At 45.0% G+C, this 20,804-nt stretch overlaps 1 protein-coding gene across 1 annotated transcript in view; it reads left to right on the forward strand.

Annotated features, from left to right (window-relative positions):
• The window catches only part of LOC143984125 (class I histocompatibility antigen, F10 alpha chain-like), a 53,271-nt gene that overhangs the window by 23,951 nt on the left and 8,516 nt on the right, over positions 1-20,804 (forward strand). The window contains exons 3-5 of the mRNA XM_077484438.1: positions 8,937-9,215; positions 12,189-12,464; positions 19,514-19,612. Coding sequence (XP_077340564.1) covers positions 8,937-9,215; positions 12,189-12,464; positions 19,514-19,612 — 654 coding nt within the window. The remainder of the gene's footprint in view (positions 1-8,936; positions 9,216-12,188; positions 12,465-19,513; positions 19,613-20,804) is intronic.

Consider the following 20,804-nt stretch of genomic DNA (forward strand, 5'->3'; position numbering starts at 1 on the left):
CTCCGAGTCCACCAGTTTATATGGCAGTAGCTGGCGGGCTATGAGTTCTGACAAGCCAGCCGTCAACCGTTGGGCAAGAGGGTTATCCAGCGTCATCATTTTTTTACGCTCGAACATTAGGCCCACAGAAGCCTGCCTTTTTGCAGAAAAACGTGAGCTTGGCGTAATGGAAGGTGGAGTGGAGGACAATTGTGAGGAGAGAGGAGAAGGAGAAGTAGAAGACGAGGCTGGATGGTGAGAGCCTGGAGTGTGGCTTTGTGTGTTCCATTGCTCCCACTCGGCTCAGTGATGGCTGCTCATGTGCCTTCTTAAGGCGGTCGTCCCTAGGTGAGTGTTGGGCTTACCACGACTAATGCGTTGACTGCAAAGATTGCAGATGGCAACGCTATTGTCAGCAGTGGACACGTTAAAAAAAGCCCACACTGCGGAGCCATGTACCGGTGTCCTGGGAGTGCCAGATGTGACCGTACATGGTCGATGACTCGCTCCTGATACATTTGCAGTCTGCTTTGTCCCCCCTGTGCAATGTAAGTTATTCCTGCTTTTCCTCCCTATCTGCTGGTCCATATCTCCCTCTGAACTCCCCTCCTCTTCCTCTCTTGTGGGCACCCACGTGACATCACTAGACACGTCATCATCAACGTCACCTTCCCCACCGCTATAAGTAGAGATCTCGGAGTAGGCAGCAACACCGGGGACCAACCTCCTCCTTGGGCTGATCTGGGTACTGTCGTCAGACTGCTGAGTAGCCGTTGTTGCTACCTCCTCTTCCTGATCCAATACCAAGAGTGGCTGCGCATCAGAAATGTCTTGATATGGATCGGAAAATAATTCCTGTGACTCAAGCGGAAGGTATGTGGTGGTGGTGGTGGTGGTGTTGTTGGTGGTAGTGTCTTTGGGGGTGCACATAGCAGAGAGTGAAGAAGAGGGTGCAGATTGAGAGGATGAGTAGAGTGCAGAAGAGTAAGGCTGAGTGAGCCACTCAACCAAGTCTGGTGCGTGCTTTAAAGTAACTGAACGCACCTTCTACAACTTCCCACTTTGGCTCAAGCCTGTTGCTCCTGCCCTACCCCTACCACCCCTGCGGAAGGGCATGCCTCTTCCTCTGCCTGTCATTTTTTAAATGACCCTGTGACAAAACTCTCAGTTCCTATACCGATGAAGGACTGCTGCAGTATAGGGCAGCGGTCAGCAGTAGTGCACCTCAACCCTATGTATTGTGGACCTATACCAGTCCTTATAGAATAGCAGACTGTACCTCACTCAACCCTATGTACTATCGCACCCTACACCAGGTTATTACCAGTCCTTATAAGGACCTTTGTGGAACAAGTAGGTTGTGTGTGACTGATTAGCAGACTGTACGTCAGTCCCTATACCGATGAAGGACTGCTGCAGTATAGGGCAGCGGTCAGCAGTAGTGCACCTCAACCCTATGTATTGTGGACCTATACCAGTCCTTATAGAATGGCAGACTGTACCTCACTCAACCCTATGTACTATAGCACCCTACACCAGGTTATTACCAGTCCTTATAAGGACCTTTGTGGAACAAGTAGGTTGTGTGTGACTGATTAGCAGACTGCAGCAGAAGGGCTGCAGTCAAGTATAATATTCTTTCTACAGTGGTGTGAAAAAGTGTTTGCCCCCTTCCTCATTTCCTGTTCCTTTGCATGTTTGTCACACTTAAGTGTTTCGGGACATCAAACCAATTTAAACAATAGTCAAGGACAACACAAGTAAACACAAAATGCAATTTGTAAATGAAGGTGTTTATTATTAAAGGTGAAAAAAAATCCAAACCATCATGGCCCTGTGTGAAAAAGTGATTGCCCCCCTTGTTAAAACATACTATAACTGTGGTTGTCCACACCTGAGTTCAATTTCTCTAGCCACACCCAGGCCTGATTATTGCCACACCTGTTCACAATCAAGGCATCACTTAAATAGGAGCTGCTTGACACAGTAAGGTCCACCAGAAGATCCTTAAAAGCTACACATCATGCCGAGACCCAAAGAAATTCAGGAACAATTGAGAAAGAAAGTAATTGAGATCTATCAGTCTGGAAAGGGTTATAAAGCCATTTCCAAAGCTTTGGGAATCCAGTGAACCACAGTGAGAGCCATTATCCACAAATGGCGAAGACATGGAACAGTGGTGAACCTTCCCAAGAGTGGCCGGCCGCCCAAAATTACCCCAAGAGCGCAGCGACGACTCATCCAAGAGGTCACAAAAGACCCCACAACAACGTCCAAGGAACTGCAGGCCTCACTTGCCTCAGTTAAGGTCAGCGTTCATGCCTCCACCATCAGGAAAAGACTGGGCAAAAATGGCCTGCATGGCAGAGTTCCAAGGAGAAAACCACTGCTGAGCAAAAAGAACATCAAAGCTCGTCTCAATTTCTCCACAACACATCTTGATGATCCCCAAGACTTTTGGGACAACATTCTGTGGACCGATGAGACAAAAGTGGAACTCTTTGGAAGGTGTGTGTCCAAGTATATCTGGCGTAGAAGGAACACTGCATTTCAGAAAAAGAACATTATACCAACCGTAAAATATGGTGGTGGTAGTGTGATGGTCTGGGGCTGTTTTGCTGCTTCAGGACCTGGAAGACTTGCCGTGATAAAAGGAACTATGAATTCTGCTGTCTACCAAGAGATCCTGAAGGAGAATGTCCAACCATCTGTTCGTGTACTCAAGCTGAAACGAACTTGGGTTCTGCAGCAGGACAATGATCCTAAACACACCAGCAAGTCCACCACCAAATGGCTGAAGAAAAACAAAATGAAGACTTTGGAGTGGCCTAGCCAAAGTCTTGACCTGAATCCTATTGAGATGTTGTGGTATGACCTTAAAAAGGCCGTTCATGCTCGAAAACCCTCTAATGTAACTGAATTAGGACAATTCTGCAAAGATGAGTGGGCCAAAATTCCTCCAGGACGCTGTAAAAGCCTCATTGCACGTTATCGCAAACGCTTGGTTGCAGTTGTTGCTGCTAAGGGTGGCCCAACCAGTTATTAGGTTTAGGGGGCAATCACTTTTTCACACAGGGCCATGATGGTTTGGATTTATTTTCACCTTTAATAATAAACACCTTCATTTACAAATTGCATTTTGTGTTTACTTGTGTTGTCCTTGACTATTGTTTAAATTGGTTTGATGTTCCGAAACACTTAAGTGTGACAAACATGCAAAGGAACAGGAAATGAGGAAGGGGGGCAAACACTTTTTCACACCACTGTATATTTGGAAGAAAGAATATTATACGTGTACAAGCCTATTACCATACCACTGATACCAGTCCTGAAAAGAACCTTTGTGGACCTAATATAGTAACAGCTACTGATTAAACTGACCCTCACTGCCTCACACACAGCTTCCTGCCTGTCCCTATATAAACTGACAAAACAGATGCTACTGGAACAATAACTGGAATAGCACTTTTGTGGACCTGATAGTAACAGCTAATGATGATGACTAAACTGACTGTCCCTGCAGCAGACACACCGTCCTGTACCTTTCTCTAAACTGACAAAAGACACTCAGGCTGCTGCAACAATCAGTAGCACAGCAAACCTATATCCTGAACTACACCTAACACCTATACCAGTCCTGAAAAGAACTTTTGTGTACCAAATAGCTAGCGATTTGGGTCACTGCAATCTCTCCCTGCTCCACACAGCAACCTCTCCCTATAGTGACAGAAGAAAGAATGTAAAATGGCCGCCAGATCGGGTCTATTTATAAGTTAGGGGGAATGTCCAAGTGTCCATGTGCTGTAATGTCTCAATTGGCTGTCCTATACCCCATGATGGATGTGTCATCATAGGTCAAAGTTCTTTTACACAGTAAAAACACGGAAGTCCGCCGGGCGAACGGCGCCAATAGTCCGCCGATCGGGCGGACCGCGAACAGCCGAAATTCGCCGCGAATGGACCGCCGGGCGAACCGTTCGGCCATCCCTACTCCTGGCACAGTCACTTCAGCATTCTGAACTACACGTCCCATGGCACTTTGCTCTACATCCTCACACAGGAAAAAGGAAATTAACACATAGAACCCAGCAAACACTACAGGGAGCCAACCCCACATTAACACAGAAAATGTCTCTAAATTATAAGCATAATAGCTGACCCTGGCTACAAGTGTATATACATGAAGATCCCAAATCATGATGGCCTGGATTTATGACTTGGACCATTCCCAATAATCATACAGATCAGCATGCAGATATTTAGGTCAATCAAAAAGAGTGAATAATAATAAATGCAAAATAGAATTTAATGGACCAATGTGCGGCTATACAATACGAGACATTGAGGTTCTCACAGCTGAGCTCTTTAACATTATATATTTCATGTCATACATAGGGCTTTATTTGCTAAAGGAAAAGAGACTGTTCACTTTGCAAATGAATGTTCACTTTGTTTAGTAATTAGCTTAGTAATAATAAAGAGAAGTTACACTTCTAATCACATGCAAGAAAAAATCATGTTTTTTTTTCTTTACTTTGCACATGATTGGGGTTTCAAAATGAACATGCTTTTATGCTTTGAACTGTCTCTCCTCCCTTTAAAAAACGAATGGGTACATTAAAAGTGATATGCATTATATGGCCAAAAGTCTGTATACACCTGACCATTACACCTCTGTAAGCTCATTGGACATCCTTTTTTAAAACCATGGTCATTAATATGGATGTTGGGCCCTTCTTTGTGCCTTTACTCTTCCACAAAATGTTGGAGGAATGTGTGCCCATTCAGCCAAAACAGTATTTGTGAGGTCAGGTACTGATGTTGGATGGTAATATCTGTATCACAATTAGTATTCTATTTCATCCTAAAGGTGTTCAGTAGGGTTGAAGTCAGGGCTCTAAAGGAGAACACTCAAGTTTCTCCATATCAAACTCATCAAACCATGTCTTCAGGGCAGCTGTTAGAAATCATGGGGCCCCCTTCAACCACCCCTGGCCCTGCCACTGACCCCAGCTTGAAACAAAATGCAGGTTTGTTGCCATTTACATATGCGTGTGGAGCCAATGCATGTGTTTGCAATTATTAAGCACGAAGGAGGGGGGGGGGGGGCAGTTTAAAATTATTTAAAATTGTATTTTATTACAAAAAAAAATCTTAAACTGTATCTTTACATTACTTGTGATAGCATGGGCCATGACAGGTCCTCTTTATGGAGAGATATGAGGTCTTTTAGACCCCATATCTGTCCTCTGGCCTCCAAAGCATCTGATCAAACTAAGATCAGTTTGATTAGATGCTTGTTCAAGCCAGTGATGGCTTCTTTACATAACCGGCAGTGACAACATCCTTGTCACTTCCGGTTTCTGACGTCACACAGTGGGAAGAACAATATCTATCCCTCTCACTGTTTCCCCGGAACCGGATGCTACTGGTCACATCTTAAAAGCAGTAAAGGTGGTGATGGGACCCCCTTCCGCTGCCTGTAAAAGTAATCCAGTGGCTTCTTAGCCATTAGCATTACTTTACTTTGTGCAGAATTTTTTGGGACTAAAAAAATTATATCTTGATCATTGCTGTAGTGATGACCAAGATAACATCCTTCTATCCCAGCGATTTACTGGTACGTTGCTGGATGGGAAGCAGTTAAAGAGGAAGTAAACCCTGATGAGTTTACTTCCTCTTTTTTTCCCTGCAAAGGTAAAGCATAATGGACTACTATGCATCGCATAGTAGCCCATTATGTGTCACTTACCTGACACAGGAGCCAGCGAAGCATGCGCACGGGAGCGGCGTCTCGCAGCTTTGCTGCTGTCATTCGGCAAAGCCGCGATGACGTCACTCCCGCGCATGCGCACGGGAGTCGACAAATGTGGCAGCTCCATTCTTGGAACTGCCGCCTTTAGTGCGCCTGCGCGCCGCTGTCGACGGCGCATGCGCCGTCGACAGCGGTGCCCGTTTTCGGGCAAATATCTCCTAAACCATATAGGTTTAGGAGATATTTCTTGGACCTACAGGTAAGCCTTAATCTAGGCTTACCTGTAGGTCAAAGTGGTTTGTAGGGGTTTACTTCCTCTTTAAAGGGGATTGGTTTGGGGAGCCGTAAAAATGTAGCTCTGCTGCATGTTTACTGCTCCCCCAAATGAAGTGTAAAGTAGCATCTCATTGTTTCTTATGATCATCAGCATTACAATTCTCACACAGGTAGCACAATAAGCAGGTGCTCTGTCATGGCTCTATCAAGGCTCTCTGTCACATTGCTTTTGGGTGCTGACTTTGTTAACTTATGGCTGTACTGTATGTAACAGACTGTAACAAAGCACAGCCATAACACAGTCAGCACCCAAAAGCAATGTGATCTAGAGCCATGATAGAGCCATGACAGAGCACCTGCTTATTGTGCTACCTGTGATAATTGTAATGCCGATAATCTGCTGTGCTGTGAGATACTTGATAGGACACAGTGAGTATTCTAACCTCTATTCCCCACTCATTGTGTCCAGTGCAGCCACGCTGTCCTCCTGCTCTCTGCTGTCAGCCAGTCAACTTCTATACATCTCCTGAGGACTGCAGCCGAGAGACGAACGGAGGATCATTGTATCACTCCGCCAGCCGGGACTAATAGAATAGTGGGGCGACATGATGTACATGTGCGCAAAAATAAAGAAATAGTCCCTCTGCTGCGCCTGCACTCCCCTCCTGGAAAATGATATAACCCCCCCTCTGTAAGCAAGTAGGAGCGGGAGAGGAATTTAGAAAACTTTTTTTTAAATGCAGAAATGTAAGATGCCCGTGCCCCACTGTGTAGCTGATGGGGCGAGCCCAGTACAACAGGGCTGGTTGTACTGCCCTATCAGCGGCCCTGCATGTCTTTAACCACTTGCTGCCAATTGAGCTGATAAAGAGGTAAAGAGTTTCTGACAGAGACTCTTTACCACGTGATCAGCTGTGTCCAATCACAGCTGATCATGATGTAAATAGGAAGAGCCGTTGATTGGCTTTTCCTCATTTGTGTCTAACAGACACAAGTAGAGAAGAGCTGATCGGCTGCTCCCTGACAAGGAGGGTCTGTGCTGATTATCAGCGCAGCCCCCCCCACGGATGCCCACCCAAGACCACTAGGGATGGTCACCACTGATGACCACCAGGTATGGCATCCCTGGTGGTCATGGGTGGCAATGTGATGATGCCAATCAGTGCCCACCAGCAATACCTGCCAGTGCCTCTTAATCCGTGATGCCAATCAGTGCCATCTATCAATGTGAATCAGTGCCACTCATCAATGTCCATCAGTGCCACCTATCAGTGCCCACCCATGTCCATCAGTGCCGCCTATCAGTGCCACCCATAAGTACCTATCAGTGCAGCCTTTCAGTGTCTATCTGTGCTGAATATCAGCCTGGGGGGCCCCAGCCCATGGGCCCCATGTTCACCTGGGGCCCCTTCTATAGCTGGTGCACCGCTACCTGCAATAGTGTGTACCAGAGGTGGAGAGGGAATGTCTGCTGCTGAGGATCGTGCAGGGGCGCGGGGAGGGAACTATTGCATGCAGTACACTGACACATCCCTCCTCTGGCTCCCCCAGCTGCAGAGCTGTTTGGCGACTCGGGGCTCTGATTGATGACGAGGAGCGGGCCCGCCTCCTTCATTGTCAATGGTCGGGACTCGTGAGGGGCTGTGGCCAAGCAAGGAATGACCCCACCTGTCAGAAGAGGGCTCTATTTATTGCCTATCCCCCTCCTTCTGTCAGCAGTGGGGGGGATCGGCTGTGTCTCTGGAGAGGAGCTGGTGGCAACTGGCAAGTGACACGCTAAATCTGGTGATGGGATGGGTGGCAAGTGACACGCTAAATCTGGTGATGGGATGGGTGGCAAATGACACGCTGAATCTAGTGATGGGATGGGTGGCAAGTGACACGTTGAATCTGGTGATAGGGAACGAGTGGCAAGGGACATGCTGAATTTGGTGACAGGTGAAGATGGCAAGTGACGCGCTGAATCTGGTGGCAGGGGACAGGTGGCAAGCGACATGCTGAATCTGGTGGCAAGTGACACACTGAATCTGGTGACGGGATGGGTGGCAAGTGACACGCTGAATCTGGTGGCAGGGCATGGGTGGCAAGTGACATGCTGAATCTGGTGACAAGGGACCAGTGGCAATTGACATGCTGAAACTAGTGACAACGGACCAGGTAGCAAGTGACATGCTGAATCTGGTGACAAGGGACAGGTGGCAATTGACACACTGAATCTGGTGACAAGGGACCGGTGGCAAGTGACACATTTAATCTGGTGACAAGAGACTGGTGGCAAGTGACACGCTGTAAAGTAGAAATATTGTACTTTCACTCTTGAGAGTAGGACAAGCTTGTAGGGGCCCGTAGCATTACTGAAACTAGTGACAACGGACAGGTAGCAAGTGACATGCTGAATCTGGTGACAAAGACTGGTGGCAAGTGACACGCTATAAAGTAGAAATATTGTACTTTCACTCTTGAGTGTAGGACAAGCTTGTAGGGGCCCGTAGCATTACTTTGCCCAGGGGCCCGTGATGCTATTAAGATGGCCCTGACAGTGTTGCATGACTGCGCAATTGTCATTTAAACAGCGACAGTGCTGAAAGCTGAAAATTGGCCTGGGCAGGAAAGGGGGGGGGGGGGGTGCCCAGTATTGAAGTGGTTAAGAAGCTGGCTTGGTAGACTGAGGCACAGTCATGTTGAAAAAGAAAAAGGTCTTCTCCAAACATGTCACAAGATGGGGAAAACACAATTGTCTAAAATTTGATTGTATGTTGTAGCATTCAATGAACCCTTCACTGGGAACATCTGAAGTTAATCATTTGGAGAGGTGACCACAAACCTTTGGTCATATAGTGAATGTGTGATATTCAGGTGTTCACAAACCATATTGTGTATATTACTGCACATGCTCCCCTGTAATATGTCCCTGTGCTGTGTGCAGGCTTCCATACTGCCCAGTGGATGTTTGGGTGTGAGCTGAGAGATGACGGAAGCACTGATGGGTTTACACAGTTGGGATATGATGGGAGAGATGTCATCTTCCTGGACAAAGACAGAGGACTCTATATCCCAATCATAAATGAGGCTCTTCTCAGTGCACAGGAATGGAACAGTCCAGAGGTGAGATGGGGGAAGAAACAGAAGGATTACCTGGAGAATGAATGTATTGAACAATTGAAGAAGTTAAGTGAATATGGAAGAGAAGTTCTAGAGAAGAGAGGTAAGTGCACTATCTGCACTGTCATCATAAACAGTCATACACTATCATACAACTTCTATAGGTCATTTCTGTGGCATTACCTGTAAATGATATCTTTATAAACAGCACATTCTTTTGATCAGTGCCTCTATTGGGAAGATTACACAATTACTAATAATAGGGAGAAAACACAGTCACTAATATTAACCCAACACGACTCTAAAGGCTCTGTTTAAATATGTGGCTATCATTGCCTCCTCTCTGAAAAGCAATCTGCACCTTCTTTTCAGAGGGTTTTTATGTCATCTCCTCACCGCCTGTTTAATCTCTCAAAATGCTGACCCACTGTATCACAGCGATGAGCATTGAATGTAGTTAGAGGATGCTTGCAGTGTGGCCCCATACACTTAAAGAGGAGCTCCAGTCATATTTCTGAAAATTAAAAGTCAGCAGCTACAAAAAGTGTAGCTGCTAACTTTTAATGAACACACACACCTGTTCCAGGATCCAGCTCTGTGCTCACCCAAACCTTTTTTTTCCACTGGTTTGTGGTTCCCGGCGGCCAGCATCTTAAAGGGGTTGTAAAGGTTAATTTTTTATTTTCTAAATAGGTTCCTTTAAGCTATTGCATTGTTGGTTCACTTACCTTTTCCTTCGATTTCGCTTCTAAATGTTTTTTTTCTTTGTCTGAATATCTCACTTCCTGTTTCTCCTCAGTAAACTTCACACCATCATCTGAGTGGTGGTTAGTCAGCCAAAACAGCTTACTGAACAGCTTACTGAGGAGGAACAGGAAGTGAGAAATTCAGAGAAAGAAAACAAAGAAAAAAAAATATTTAGAAGGGAAATCTAAGGAAAAGATAAGTGAACCAACAATGCACTAGCTTAAAGAAACGTATTTAGAAAATAAAAAACGAACCTTTACAACCCCTTTAACTCTGGGAACTGGCTGTGACAGCTTGCAGCGTCACAGCTGGCTGCACATACATAAGCCACGTTGTGAATGGTCCTGCTGTATTCTGGGATCTGTGACATGTCCCAGAAGACTGCGGGGAGGGATGGTTTCCACATGGATTGCCAAGGCAAAACCAGGTACCCACCCCCCCCCCAAAAAAAAAATGTGCCAAATGTTAAAGAGGAGTGGGCGAGGAGGACATAAAGTGAAACTTCCCCTATTAAGTGAAGTTCCATAATAAATAGGTTGCATTCCATGGCAGTATTGCTTGTCAAATGCAGCATGCAGTTTACTTTTTTGCCTCAACCACGAAGCAAAGAATAGTGGCCACAGATCGTGTAATGCCCTGAGTGGCTGCATGCCCTTCTTTAGGTGGATGGTTGGGATGGTAAAACCATGGTCCAACTGCCTGCTTTTATCACTTCTTTGGTCACCTGATTGACTGAGCCCTAACTATAGCATCCATGGGATGAACTGATATTGTCTGAATACAAGAGGCATATGTATTTCCTTAATTTTCAATATCATTTTGATTAGAGATTTTAGGCATACACGGAGGCAGATAAAATAATTAGTGAAGCACAAATAAAAATTGAGAGAAAAAGTCCATCCAACAGTAATGAGGAACTACAAGTCCCAGAATGGAAGACGAGATCCCTTGTGAAGGAAGGTGAGGTCCAATCCACTGGTGATAAATGGGTGACAAAACCCTCCACCACAAAGCCAAATGTACTTACCAGAACAGCTGGACCTGGAGCCAGCGAAGTACAAGACAATAACATAAATAAAATCCAACAATAAAATAAATCATAAAATAACAATAAATTCAAGTAATCTTGTCAAAAGTTGTCTTTTGCTGAAACTATTTTAGATGACTATTGGTACATACCAGGATTTTCCCTAAACCTAGGGTTTCCGTTTCTGAAGTTTCAGTGGCTAATAACCACTTAAGGACTGCCCACCACATATATACTGCGGCAGGGTGGCTCTATTGCGTGAAACAACGTACATGTACTTTGTTTTATGCAATAGATAGTGTGGGCATGCGCGCTGCTCAGACGAGCTGATGCACGTGTCCGGCGGACCAGATGTCCGCCGACCACCCGTGATCTCTTCACAGAGAGGCAGAACGGGGATTTGTCTATGTAAACAAAGCAGATCCCCATTCTGTCAGGGGTGAGCATGGATATTGTCTGTTCCTAGTAATCAGAAAAGTCGATCTCTGTGTTCTTCCTGTCAGTACTTTCCCCACATAGTTAGTAGGCACTCCCAGGGAACACTTTAAACCCTTTGATCGCCCCTGATGTTAACCCCTTCCATGCCAGTGTAATTAATACAGTAAGGGTCCTTTTACACGGGGCGGATCAGTGGTGAGTGTGAGTGATATCCGCTTGCTCAGCGGGGATCGCTCCGCCGATCCCCGCTGAGCAGGAAGATGACAGGTCCGTCTCTGCACACTGCGCAGGGACGGACTTGTCACAGCGCCGCTCTCCCCTATGGGAGATTGGATGACGACGGACCGCAGTGTCCGTCGTCACCCGATCTTATTCGATGATGGATGGAAAAATAGCTTTTTCCTCCGTCACACTTTTTCGGATCGGAGCGGGTCGGATGTCAGCGGATATGTCACCGCTGACATCCGACGCTCCATAGACCTCTATGGAGCATCCGTTCAGGTCCGCCTGAAAAACTGACAGATGGGCCTGAACGGAACGGTAGTGTGAAAGGGGCCTAATTAGTGCATTTTCATAGCACTTTTTATTTCGGTACAGCGTCACACACTCACAAAATTGTCAGTTAAAAAAACACAGTGCCGTATCACAAAAAATGGCCTGGTCAGGTAGGGGGTAAATCCTCCCAGGGCTGAAGTGGTTAAGTAAGCAAATAACAGGTAGAGAGATTGCATCTTGGGTTTCAGTGTCCCTCATAGGAGGGTGATAGTTAAATGAGAGAAGCAAAAATGAGGTAGGTAGAGGGGTTCCTGCAACTCTGTTGTACTTCATAACCGCTTTCTGGTTTTACATATTTCTATCTCTCAGTGCCCCCAGAGGTGAAGGTGTGGGGTCATCGTCAGTCAGATGATGTGACCAGACTTCAGTGCCTGGTGTACGGGTTTCACCCCCGACCTGTGGATGTGAAGTGGATGAGGAATGGGAAGGACCATCTTCCTTCAGATGAAATGAGTCCAACTCTCCCCCATCCTGATGGCACCTATCAGATCAGAGTCAGTGTGGAAGTGCCAACCCAGGAAGCCGACACTTACTCCTGTCATGTGGACCACAGCAGTCTGGAGGATATTCTTATTGTGAATTGGGGTGAGTTGAACAATAGAAAACAATAAATATGCTTTGTGTAAGCAAACAGATTACATTTTCCTTCAAAATTGACCTGAAACATATGCTTCCACTCCTGAGAGTGTTTTATAGAGTACTACATGATACCTGAAACTGATATCGGTTCTTTGAGCTGTCAGTGGATCTCCCCTGTTGACAGCTAAAGTGTTAAAGGGGTTGTAAAGGTTTGTTTTTTATTTTCTACATAGGCTCCTCTAAGCTAGTGCATTGTTGGTTCACTTACCGTTTCCTTCGATTTCCCTTCTAAATGTTTTTTTTCTTTGTCTGAATATCTCACTTCCTGTTTCTCCTCAGTAAACTTCTCACCATCATCCGAGCTGGTGGTTAGTCAGCCAGAACAGCTTACTGAACAGCTTACTGAGGAGGAACAGGAAGTGAGAAATTCAGACAAAGAAAACAAAGAAAAAAAACATTTATAAAGGGAAATCGAAGGAAAAGGTAAGTGAACCAACAATGCACTAGCTTATAGGAACCTATTTAGAAAATAAAAAATGAACCTTTACAACCCCTTTAAAGAAGTCTGGTAATTGGAGCTTTGAAAAAAAAAAAAGCAGCTGGCAGTGGCGTAACTAGAACCTTCAGGGCCCTGATGCAGGAAACCATGGCGGGCCCCCTCCCCCCCCCCCCCCCCCGACCTCCGGACAGGGCTCTTTTCTCCAAGCCCGATGGTGGAACACCAGGGCCTAGTCCCAAGTGGGTGGCTGCATATAAAGGAACCGATTTAAAAAACATCAATTACAGCCACTGTGCCCATCAAACGCCACCACTGTACCATCAAATGTCACTACTGTGCTCATCAAACTCTGCCACCGTGCCTATCAAATGCTACCACTGTGCTCATCAAATGCTGCTACTGTGCCCATCAAATGCTGCTACTGTGCCCATCAAATGCTGCCACTGTGAATCCCCACTGCCCGCTCACTGTCTGCCCGCCACTTACCGTGTCTTGGTGGGGCAGCGGGTAACGGCCATGAGTGGGGTCCTCCATGCAGCTACTGCTATCCTCATCTCCCGTCCTCTCCTCCTGATGGGCGTCCAATAGCTGTGTCTATCGTTTCAGCCAATCAGGTGATGGGTAAAAGACCCGCACACCTGATTGGTGGAGAGGCGGTTCAGTGTTAGGAAAGTGAATATTAATTCACTTTTCTAACACACCTGGCTGGGTAGACTGTGAGCGTCAAGCATGGCGCTCGCAGTTCACCTATTTTGAAGCCTATTATAGCCCATGGCTCTAATCAGGCTCTGCAAAAACACCCCCCGCCGCTGTAATTCAGGCACCCGGCACCCCAAAAGGAACCAGACACCTAAATATGGGGGTGGCAGCGGTGGCCGCGGATAGATTCATGCTATGCTATGCATGAATCTATCCATTGGTCATAGAGGGGGTGGAACCTGTGCACCCTTTTGGATGCACCGCCACTGATAAACACATGCACACACACATGCATACATACACATACATATATGAACACACATACATACATGCATGCTCTCACACACACACACACACACACACACACACACATACATGCATGCTCTCACACACATACAAGCATGCACACACGCACACACACACACATACAAGCATGCTCGCACACACACACATACATGCATGCTCACACAACATACATGCATGCTCACACACATACAAGCATGCGCACATACAAGCATGCTCACACACATACATACAAGCATGCTCACACACATACATACAAGCATGTTCACACACATACATACAAGCATGTTCACACACACACACACACAAGCATGTTCACACACACACAAGCATGTTCACACACACACACACACACACAAGCATGTTCACACACACACACACAAGCATGTTCACACACACACACAAGCATGTTCACACACACACACACACACACACACACAAGCATGTTCACTCATACAAGCATGCTTACAAGTATGCATGTTCACTCATACAAGCATGCTCACACACACACATACAAGCATGTTCACTCATACAAGCATGTTCACTCATACAAGCATGCTCACACACATACAAACACAAATACAGTAGATAGGCTTATTAAAAAAAACAGCAGACATTTACCTCTTCCTGGCGGGTACTGCACTCTAGGGGGAGACAAAGAGCACACACTGCTTTCACTAAGCCTAATGTGAGGAGCTGCCGCACAGTGCCGATTTCAGTTCAGCTGATGATTGTGAGCTCCTCTCAGCCTTCCCTCCTATCGCAAAAGTACAGGGGGCCCTCGGGCCCCCTGCAGCAAGGGGCCCGGTCGCCATGGCAATCTTGGCGACCCCTATAATTCCGCCACTGGCAGCTGGCAATGTTTATTAACAACATTGCTTAGCCACTGAAATGCTAAAATAAAAAGAAACATTGTTTCTTTTTGTATCTCTCTGTTTCTTCATCTGCAGATCAAAGGGATGAACAAATGTTCCTCTGTTTAAAGAGGAAGTAAACCCTCTCTAAAAAAAAAAAAAAAACATCCTGCAAGACAAAGACATAATGAGCTAGTATTACTTACCTGAGATCGAAGCCCCCGCAGCGGTCCTCGGCCAACTCCTCCGTCGCCGGCATGATACCCGAAGGGACTTCCGTGTATCGCGGCTCCGGTGCTGTGACTGGCTGGAGCCACAATGACATCACACAAGCACATGACGCAGGAGCCGTCACAATCCCATTCATAAAGCGGCACACTCAGTGTGCCTACGCCGTTGTCTACGGTGCACATGCGGCATAGACATCAGTGCCGTCTTTCTTGCAAATAGCTCCTTAACCATATAAGGGTTTACAACCACTTTAACCCCTTAACGCTTTAACCACTTAAGGCAGAATGGCACGGCTGGGCTCACATAGCTGTACGTGATTCTTTAAGTGACCAGCCGTGGGTCGGGAGCGCACCGCCGGTCCTGTATTATTTCCCTGCTTTTTTTTTGTTCATGTCTATTTTATATACGATTAACAATTAAATCTTTTTATTTGTTTGCTTTGTTAGTGAATATTTTTACACATATATAGTAACATATATTTACACATTTCACATTGAAAAAGCACAAAATTAAAAACAAAAATCTGTTTATTTCATTTGTAAATAACTTTTCAATGCTTTGTACCATTGCTGACAGCTGAAGTTAAAACAAAACAGTTGTGGTAGGTATCGATAATTGGTATCAGTGAGTACCAAAAAAAAGTATTGTTACTCGTACTCGTTATGAAAAAAAATGGTATCCGTGCATCCCTAATTTGCACAATGTTGGTTAACCACTTGCTTACTGGGCACTTAAACCCCCCTCAGTCCCAGACCAATTTTCAGCTTTCAGCGCTGATGCACTTTGAATGACAATTGCGCGGGCATACAACACTGTACCCAAATGAAATTTTTAACATTTTTTTCCCACAAATAGAGCTTTCTTTTGGTGGTATTTAATTACAGCTGGGAGTTTTATTTTTTGCTAAGCAAACCAAAAAAGATGCAAAAAAAAATAAAATCATGTTTAATAGTTTGTTATAAAATTTTGCAAACAGGTCATTTTTCTCCTTCATTGAAGTGCGCTGATGAGGCGGCACTGATAGGCTGCACTGGTGGGCACTGACAGGCTGCACTGGTGGGCACTGATAGGCATAGTTAAGGCGGCACTAATAGGCACAGATAAGGTGGCACCGATAGGCACAGATAAGGCAGTACTGATGGGCACAGATAAGGCGGCACTGATGGGCAAAGATGGGCACAGATTAGGTGGCACGGATGGGTGGCACGGATGGGTGGCACGGATGGGTGGCACTAAGGGGAACTGATAGGTATCACTGATAGATGGGACTGATGGGCACTGATAGGTGGCACTGATAGGTGGCTCTGATAGGTGGCTCTGATGGGCGGCACTGGTAGATGACACTGATGGGCACGGATATGTGGCACTGGGGTGCAGCACCGTTGTTGAGGCAGATTGTGGGCGTCCCCGGAGTCTCTATGATTGTTCGGAGGCCTTGGTATTCAAATTAACGGCGCTGATTTGGCAGGGAAGCCAGGATCGTTTTTTTTTTTTTTTTTTTTATTTTGTTCTTCCCAGACTAGAGGTGAGATATGGGGTCTTATTGACCCCATATCTCACTGTAAATGTCCGATCGTGCCATATTCCTATTACAAGGGATGTTTACATTCCTTGTAATAGGAATAAAAGTCATACATTTTTATTTTTTTTTAAGTGTCAAATTAAAAAAATAAAAATAAAACTAACAATAAAAAAAAAAAAAAATGTAAAGCACCCCTGTCCCCGTGAGCTCGCACACAGAAGCGAATGCATACGCAAGTCCTGCCCACATATAAAAACGATGTTTAAACCACACATGTGAGGTATCACCGCGAACGGTCGAGCGAGAGCAATAATTCTAGCTCTAGACCTCCTCTGTAACCCAAAACATGTAACCAGTAAAAAAAATTTAAAGCGTCGCCTATGGGGATTTTTAAATACCAAAGTTTGGCGCCATTGCACGAGCGCGTGCAATTTTGAAGCGTGACATGTTGGGTATCTATTTACTCGGCGTATCCTCCTCTTTCACATTTTGCAAAAAAATTGGGCTAACTTTACTGTTTTTTTTTTTTTAAAGCATGAAACTGTTTTTTTCTGAAAAAAACTAGTTCGAAAAATTGCTGCTCAAATACCGTGCAAGATAAAAAGTTGCAATGACCGCCATTGTATTCTCTAGGGTCTTTGCTAAAAAATATATATAATGTTTGGGGGTTCTATGTAATTTTCTAGCAAAAAAATTAGGAATTTTACATGTAGGAGAGAAATGTCAGAATTGGCCTGGGCGCGAAGTGGTTAAAATAAATAAATAAAATCCAGCAGGTACAAAGTCTGTAGCTACGGACTTTTAACCACTTCCGGACCGCTCCCGCCATTGTTTTACGTCGCTACTTTGAAGAGGAATACTGTTTTTATGGCAGTAGCTAGCTGCCATAAACCCAGTATCTTCTTCTTCAGCAGGCGGCCCGCTTCAAGATAAAAGTGGTCTGTGTGGTGGATTCGCTGCAAGACAACTTTTATTGGCGGCAGGAGAGGGCCCCCCTCCTGCCACTTTCCAGATGCCCTCCGCTGCTTACCGGAGCCATCGGTAGCAGCGGAGGTGATTGGGTCCTGTCTCTGGCTTGGCATGGAAACAAGTGAGGGGAAGATGGCCTCCACCCGTCTCCATACACTGCGGGGTGGAAGCGGCGTCAAAACGTCACTTCCGCCCATAGCTCTTAAAGGGACATTTTTAAATTTTTTCAAATTAATTTTTTTTTATTGCATTTTAGTGTAAATATGAGATCTGAGGTCTTTTTGACCCCAGATCTCATATTTAAGAGATGTCATGCTTTTTTCTACTACAAGGGATGTTTACATTCCCTGTAATAAGAATAAAAGTGACGCCATTTATTTAAAAAAAAGAATAGTGTAAAAAAATAAAAGGTAAAATAAATAGTAAAAAAAAAATGTTTAAATGTGCCCCATCCCGCCAAGCTCACATGCAGAAGCGAATGTATACGTGAGTAGTGCCCGCATATGAAAACGGTGTTCAAACTACACATGTGAGGTATAACCGTGATCAGTAGAGTGAGAGCAATAATTCTAGCCCTAGAACTCCTCTGTAACACAAAATATGCAACCTGTATAATTTTTTTAAACGTTGTCTATGGATATTTTTAAGGGTAAAAGTTTGTCGCCATTCCACGAGCGGGCGCAATTTTGAAGTGTGACATGTTGGGTATCAATTTACTCAGCGTAACATTATCTTTCACAATATAAAAAAGTTGGGCTAACTTTAATGTTGTGTTATTGTTTATTCAAAAAAGTGTATTTTTTCCAAAAAAAAAGTGTGCTTGTAAGACCACTGCGCAAATACGGTGTGACAAAAGGTGGTATTGCAATGACCTCCATTTTATTCTCTAGGGTGTTAAAAAAAAAATATATATATATATATATATATATATATATATATATATATATGTTTGGGGGTTCTAAGTACTTTTCTAACAAGAAAAACAGTTTTTTACCCTGTAAACATCAAATCTCAGAAAGAGACTTGGTCCTTAAGTGGTTAATAAACAGACGCTTACCAGTCCAGGGAGCCAGCACTTCCTCAATAGGGCTGGTTCTTCACCAGTCTTCAGCTCCCCAGTGCACCATCTTGACTGTGGGAAGCCAGCTTTGAACCCTTGTTGCTTCAGAGCTAGTTCCCCACTGCACATGAGCAAGCTGCTTTACACCCTGTGAATGGAGGCTGTGAGTGGTGAGGGGTGGGGGGGCAATTGAAGCAGAAGTGGCAGTGGGTACCTGTCAAAACTAGATACCTGCTCCCAAAAAAAAAAATTTGCATTAGTAGCAGAGGGGAGGGTAAGGAATAGCGGCCTGTCCAATATGAAGTGAAGTTTCACTTTAAAGCGGAAGTTCCACCCAGAAATGGAACTTCCACTGTCCGGATTCCTCCCCCCCTCTGGTGTCACCTTTCAGGGGGTAGCAGATACCTGTCTCTAATCCAGGTATTTGCTCCCACTTCCAGCGAAAGAGCACCGCAGTATCCCTGGCAATCTACGCCATGTGCGGCCCCTCCTCTGTCCCCCCCTGCTGTCTTCTGAGAGACACACGGGTCCCAGATGACAGCAGGGACCACTCAAAATGCGCAGAGCGACTCACGCATGTGCAGTAAGGAACCAGGCTGTGAAGCCGCAAGGCTTCACTTTCTGATTACCTTACATAAGATGCCGGGGCCTCCACCCAGGGCCGAGGTATGGGTCGGCTTTGGGTGAGGATATCGTGGGCTCCCTGGACAGGTAAGTGTCCTTATTTTTAAAGTCAGCAGCTACAATATTTGTAGCTGCTGAGTTTTATTAATTTTTTCTCAGGTGGAACTCCGCTTTAAGTAAAGAGGATCTGTCCCCTCTTTATTTTATTTGTAAATTTGAATTCTCATGCTCTTTTGTCTTTTTGCTTTGGAATGTTACCTCCGTCTCATGTTTTCCTGTACGTTTCTCTCTCAGAACCCAACAATGGTCTTCCAATTACCCTGATTGCTGGTGTTACCATCGCCTGTCTTGTTGTTGCAGTTGCAGTTATCATTGGAATCTCTCTGTATAAAAGTAAGTGTCAGTGCTGGAGGATTTAATGTGGGGATTCAATAAAGTAATAAGGTCACATTTCTGGCAGTATGGTCTCTTTAACATTACCTGTGCCAAATTCATCAACACTGTGTTCCAGTTTTAGTACCAGTACCAGTGTTTAATAATAATAAGCACCAGATTCACATAGTTTTTAATACTACCACTTTTAGAATCTGTCATTATGGCTAAAAGAATTACCACCAGTTTATAGATAAGCTGAGTCTTCCGTTCCCATGATACTTTCAGCTGTACGGTTAACATTGTTCTTGCTATCAATGGGCAGAACATGCACAGAGGATGGTGTGTCAGCACTATGGACACTCCAGCCTCAGTGCAGCCCATGTACAGTACATACAGTATCTAATGCCCCGTACACGCGATCGGAATTTCTACCAGCAAAAGACCGATGAGAGCTTTTTGTCAGAAAATGCGATCATGTGTATGCTCCATCGGACTTTTGAGATTGAGAGCATGTTCTCAATTTTTCGGTCGGAAAAAGTTCAGATCGGAAATTCCGATAGTCTGTAGCAATTCAGACGTGCAAAATTCCTACGCATGCTCGGGAACAATTTGACTCATGCTCGGAAGCATTGAACTTCATTTTCTCAGCTTGTCGTAGTGTTGTACGTCACCACATTCTTGACGGTCGAAAGTTTAGTGAACTTTTGTGTGGCCGTGTGTATGCAAGCCAAGCTTGAGCAGAATTCCGTCGGGAAAACCATCCAAGATTTTTCTGATGGAAAATCCGCTCGTGTGTATGCGGCATATGGCTGCCTCATAATGTTTCCTTTTTGGAGTGTTACCTCCAAAATTCTTTCAAAAAATAAAAATACAGTTGCACTGTCCAAATAAACATTTGTGTTGATGGTAATTTTCAGAGCAGATTAGACTTTGTACACCTGTTATGCCGCGTATACACGATCGGAATTCCGGCCAGAAAAAGACCAATGAGAGCTTTTCATTGGAAAATGCGAGCGTGTGTATGCTCCATCGGAATTTAGCTGTCTGAATTTCCGGCAGCCAAAAATCGATTGCATGTTCTCAATTTTCCAGACGGAAAAACTTTCTGTCGGTAATTCTGATCGTGTGTATGCAATTCCGAAACGCCAAAAATCACGCATGCTCAGATTCAACTACGAGACAGAAGCTATTGGCTACTGGCTATTGAACT

This window comes from Lithobates pipiens, unplaced genomic scaffold (genome assembly GCF_037356315.1).
Source record: "Lithobates pipiens isolate NorthernLeopardFrog02 unplaced genomic scaffold, aLitPip1_a1.2 Scaffold_1, whole genome shotgun sequence".
NCBI lineage: Eukaryota > Metazoa > Chordata > Amphibia > Anura > Ranidae > Lithobates > Lithobates pipiens.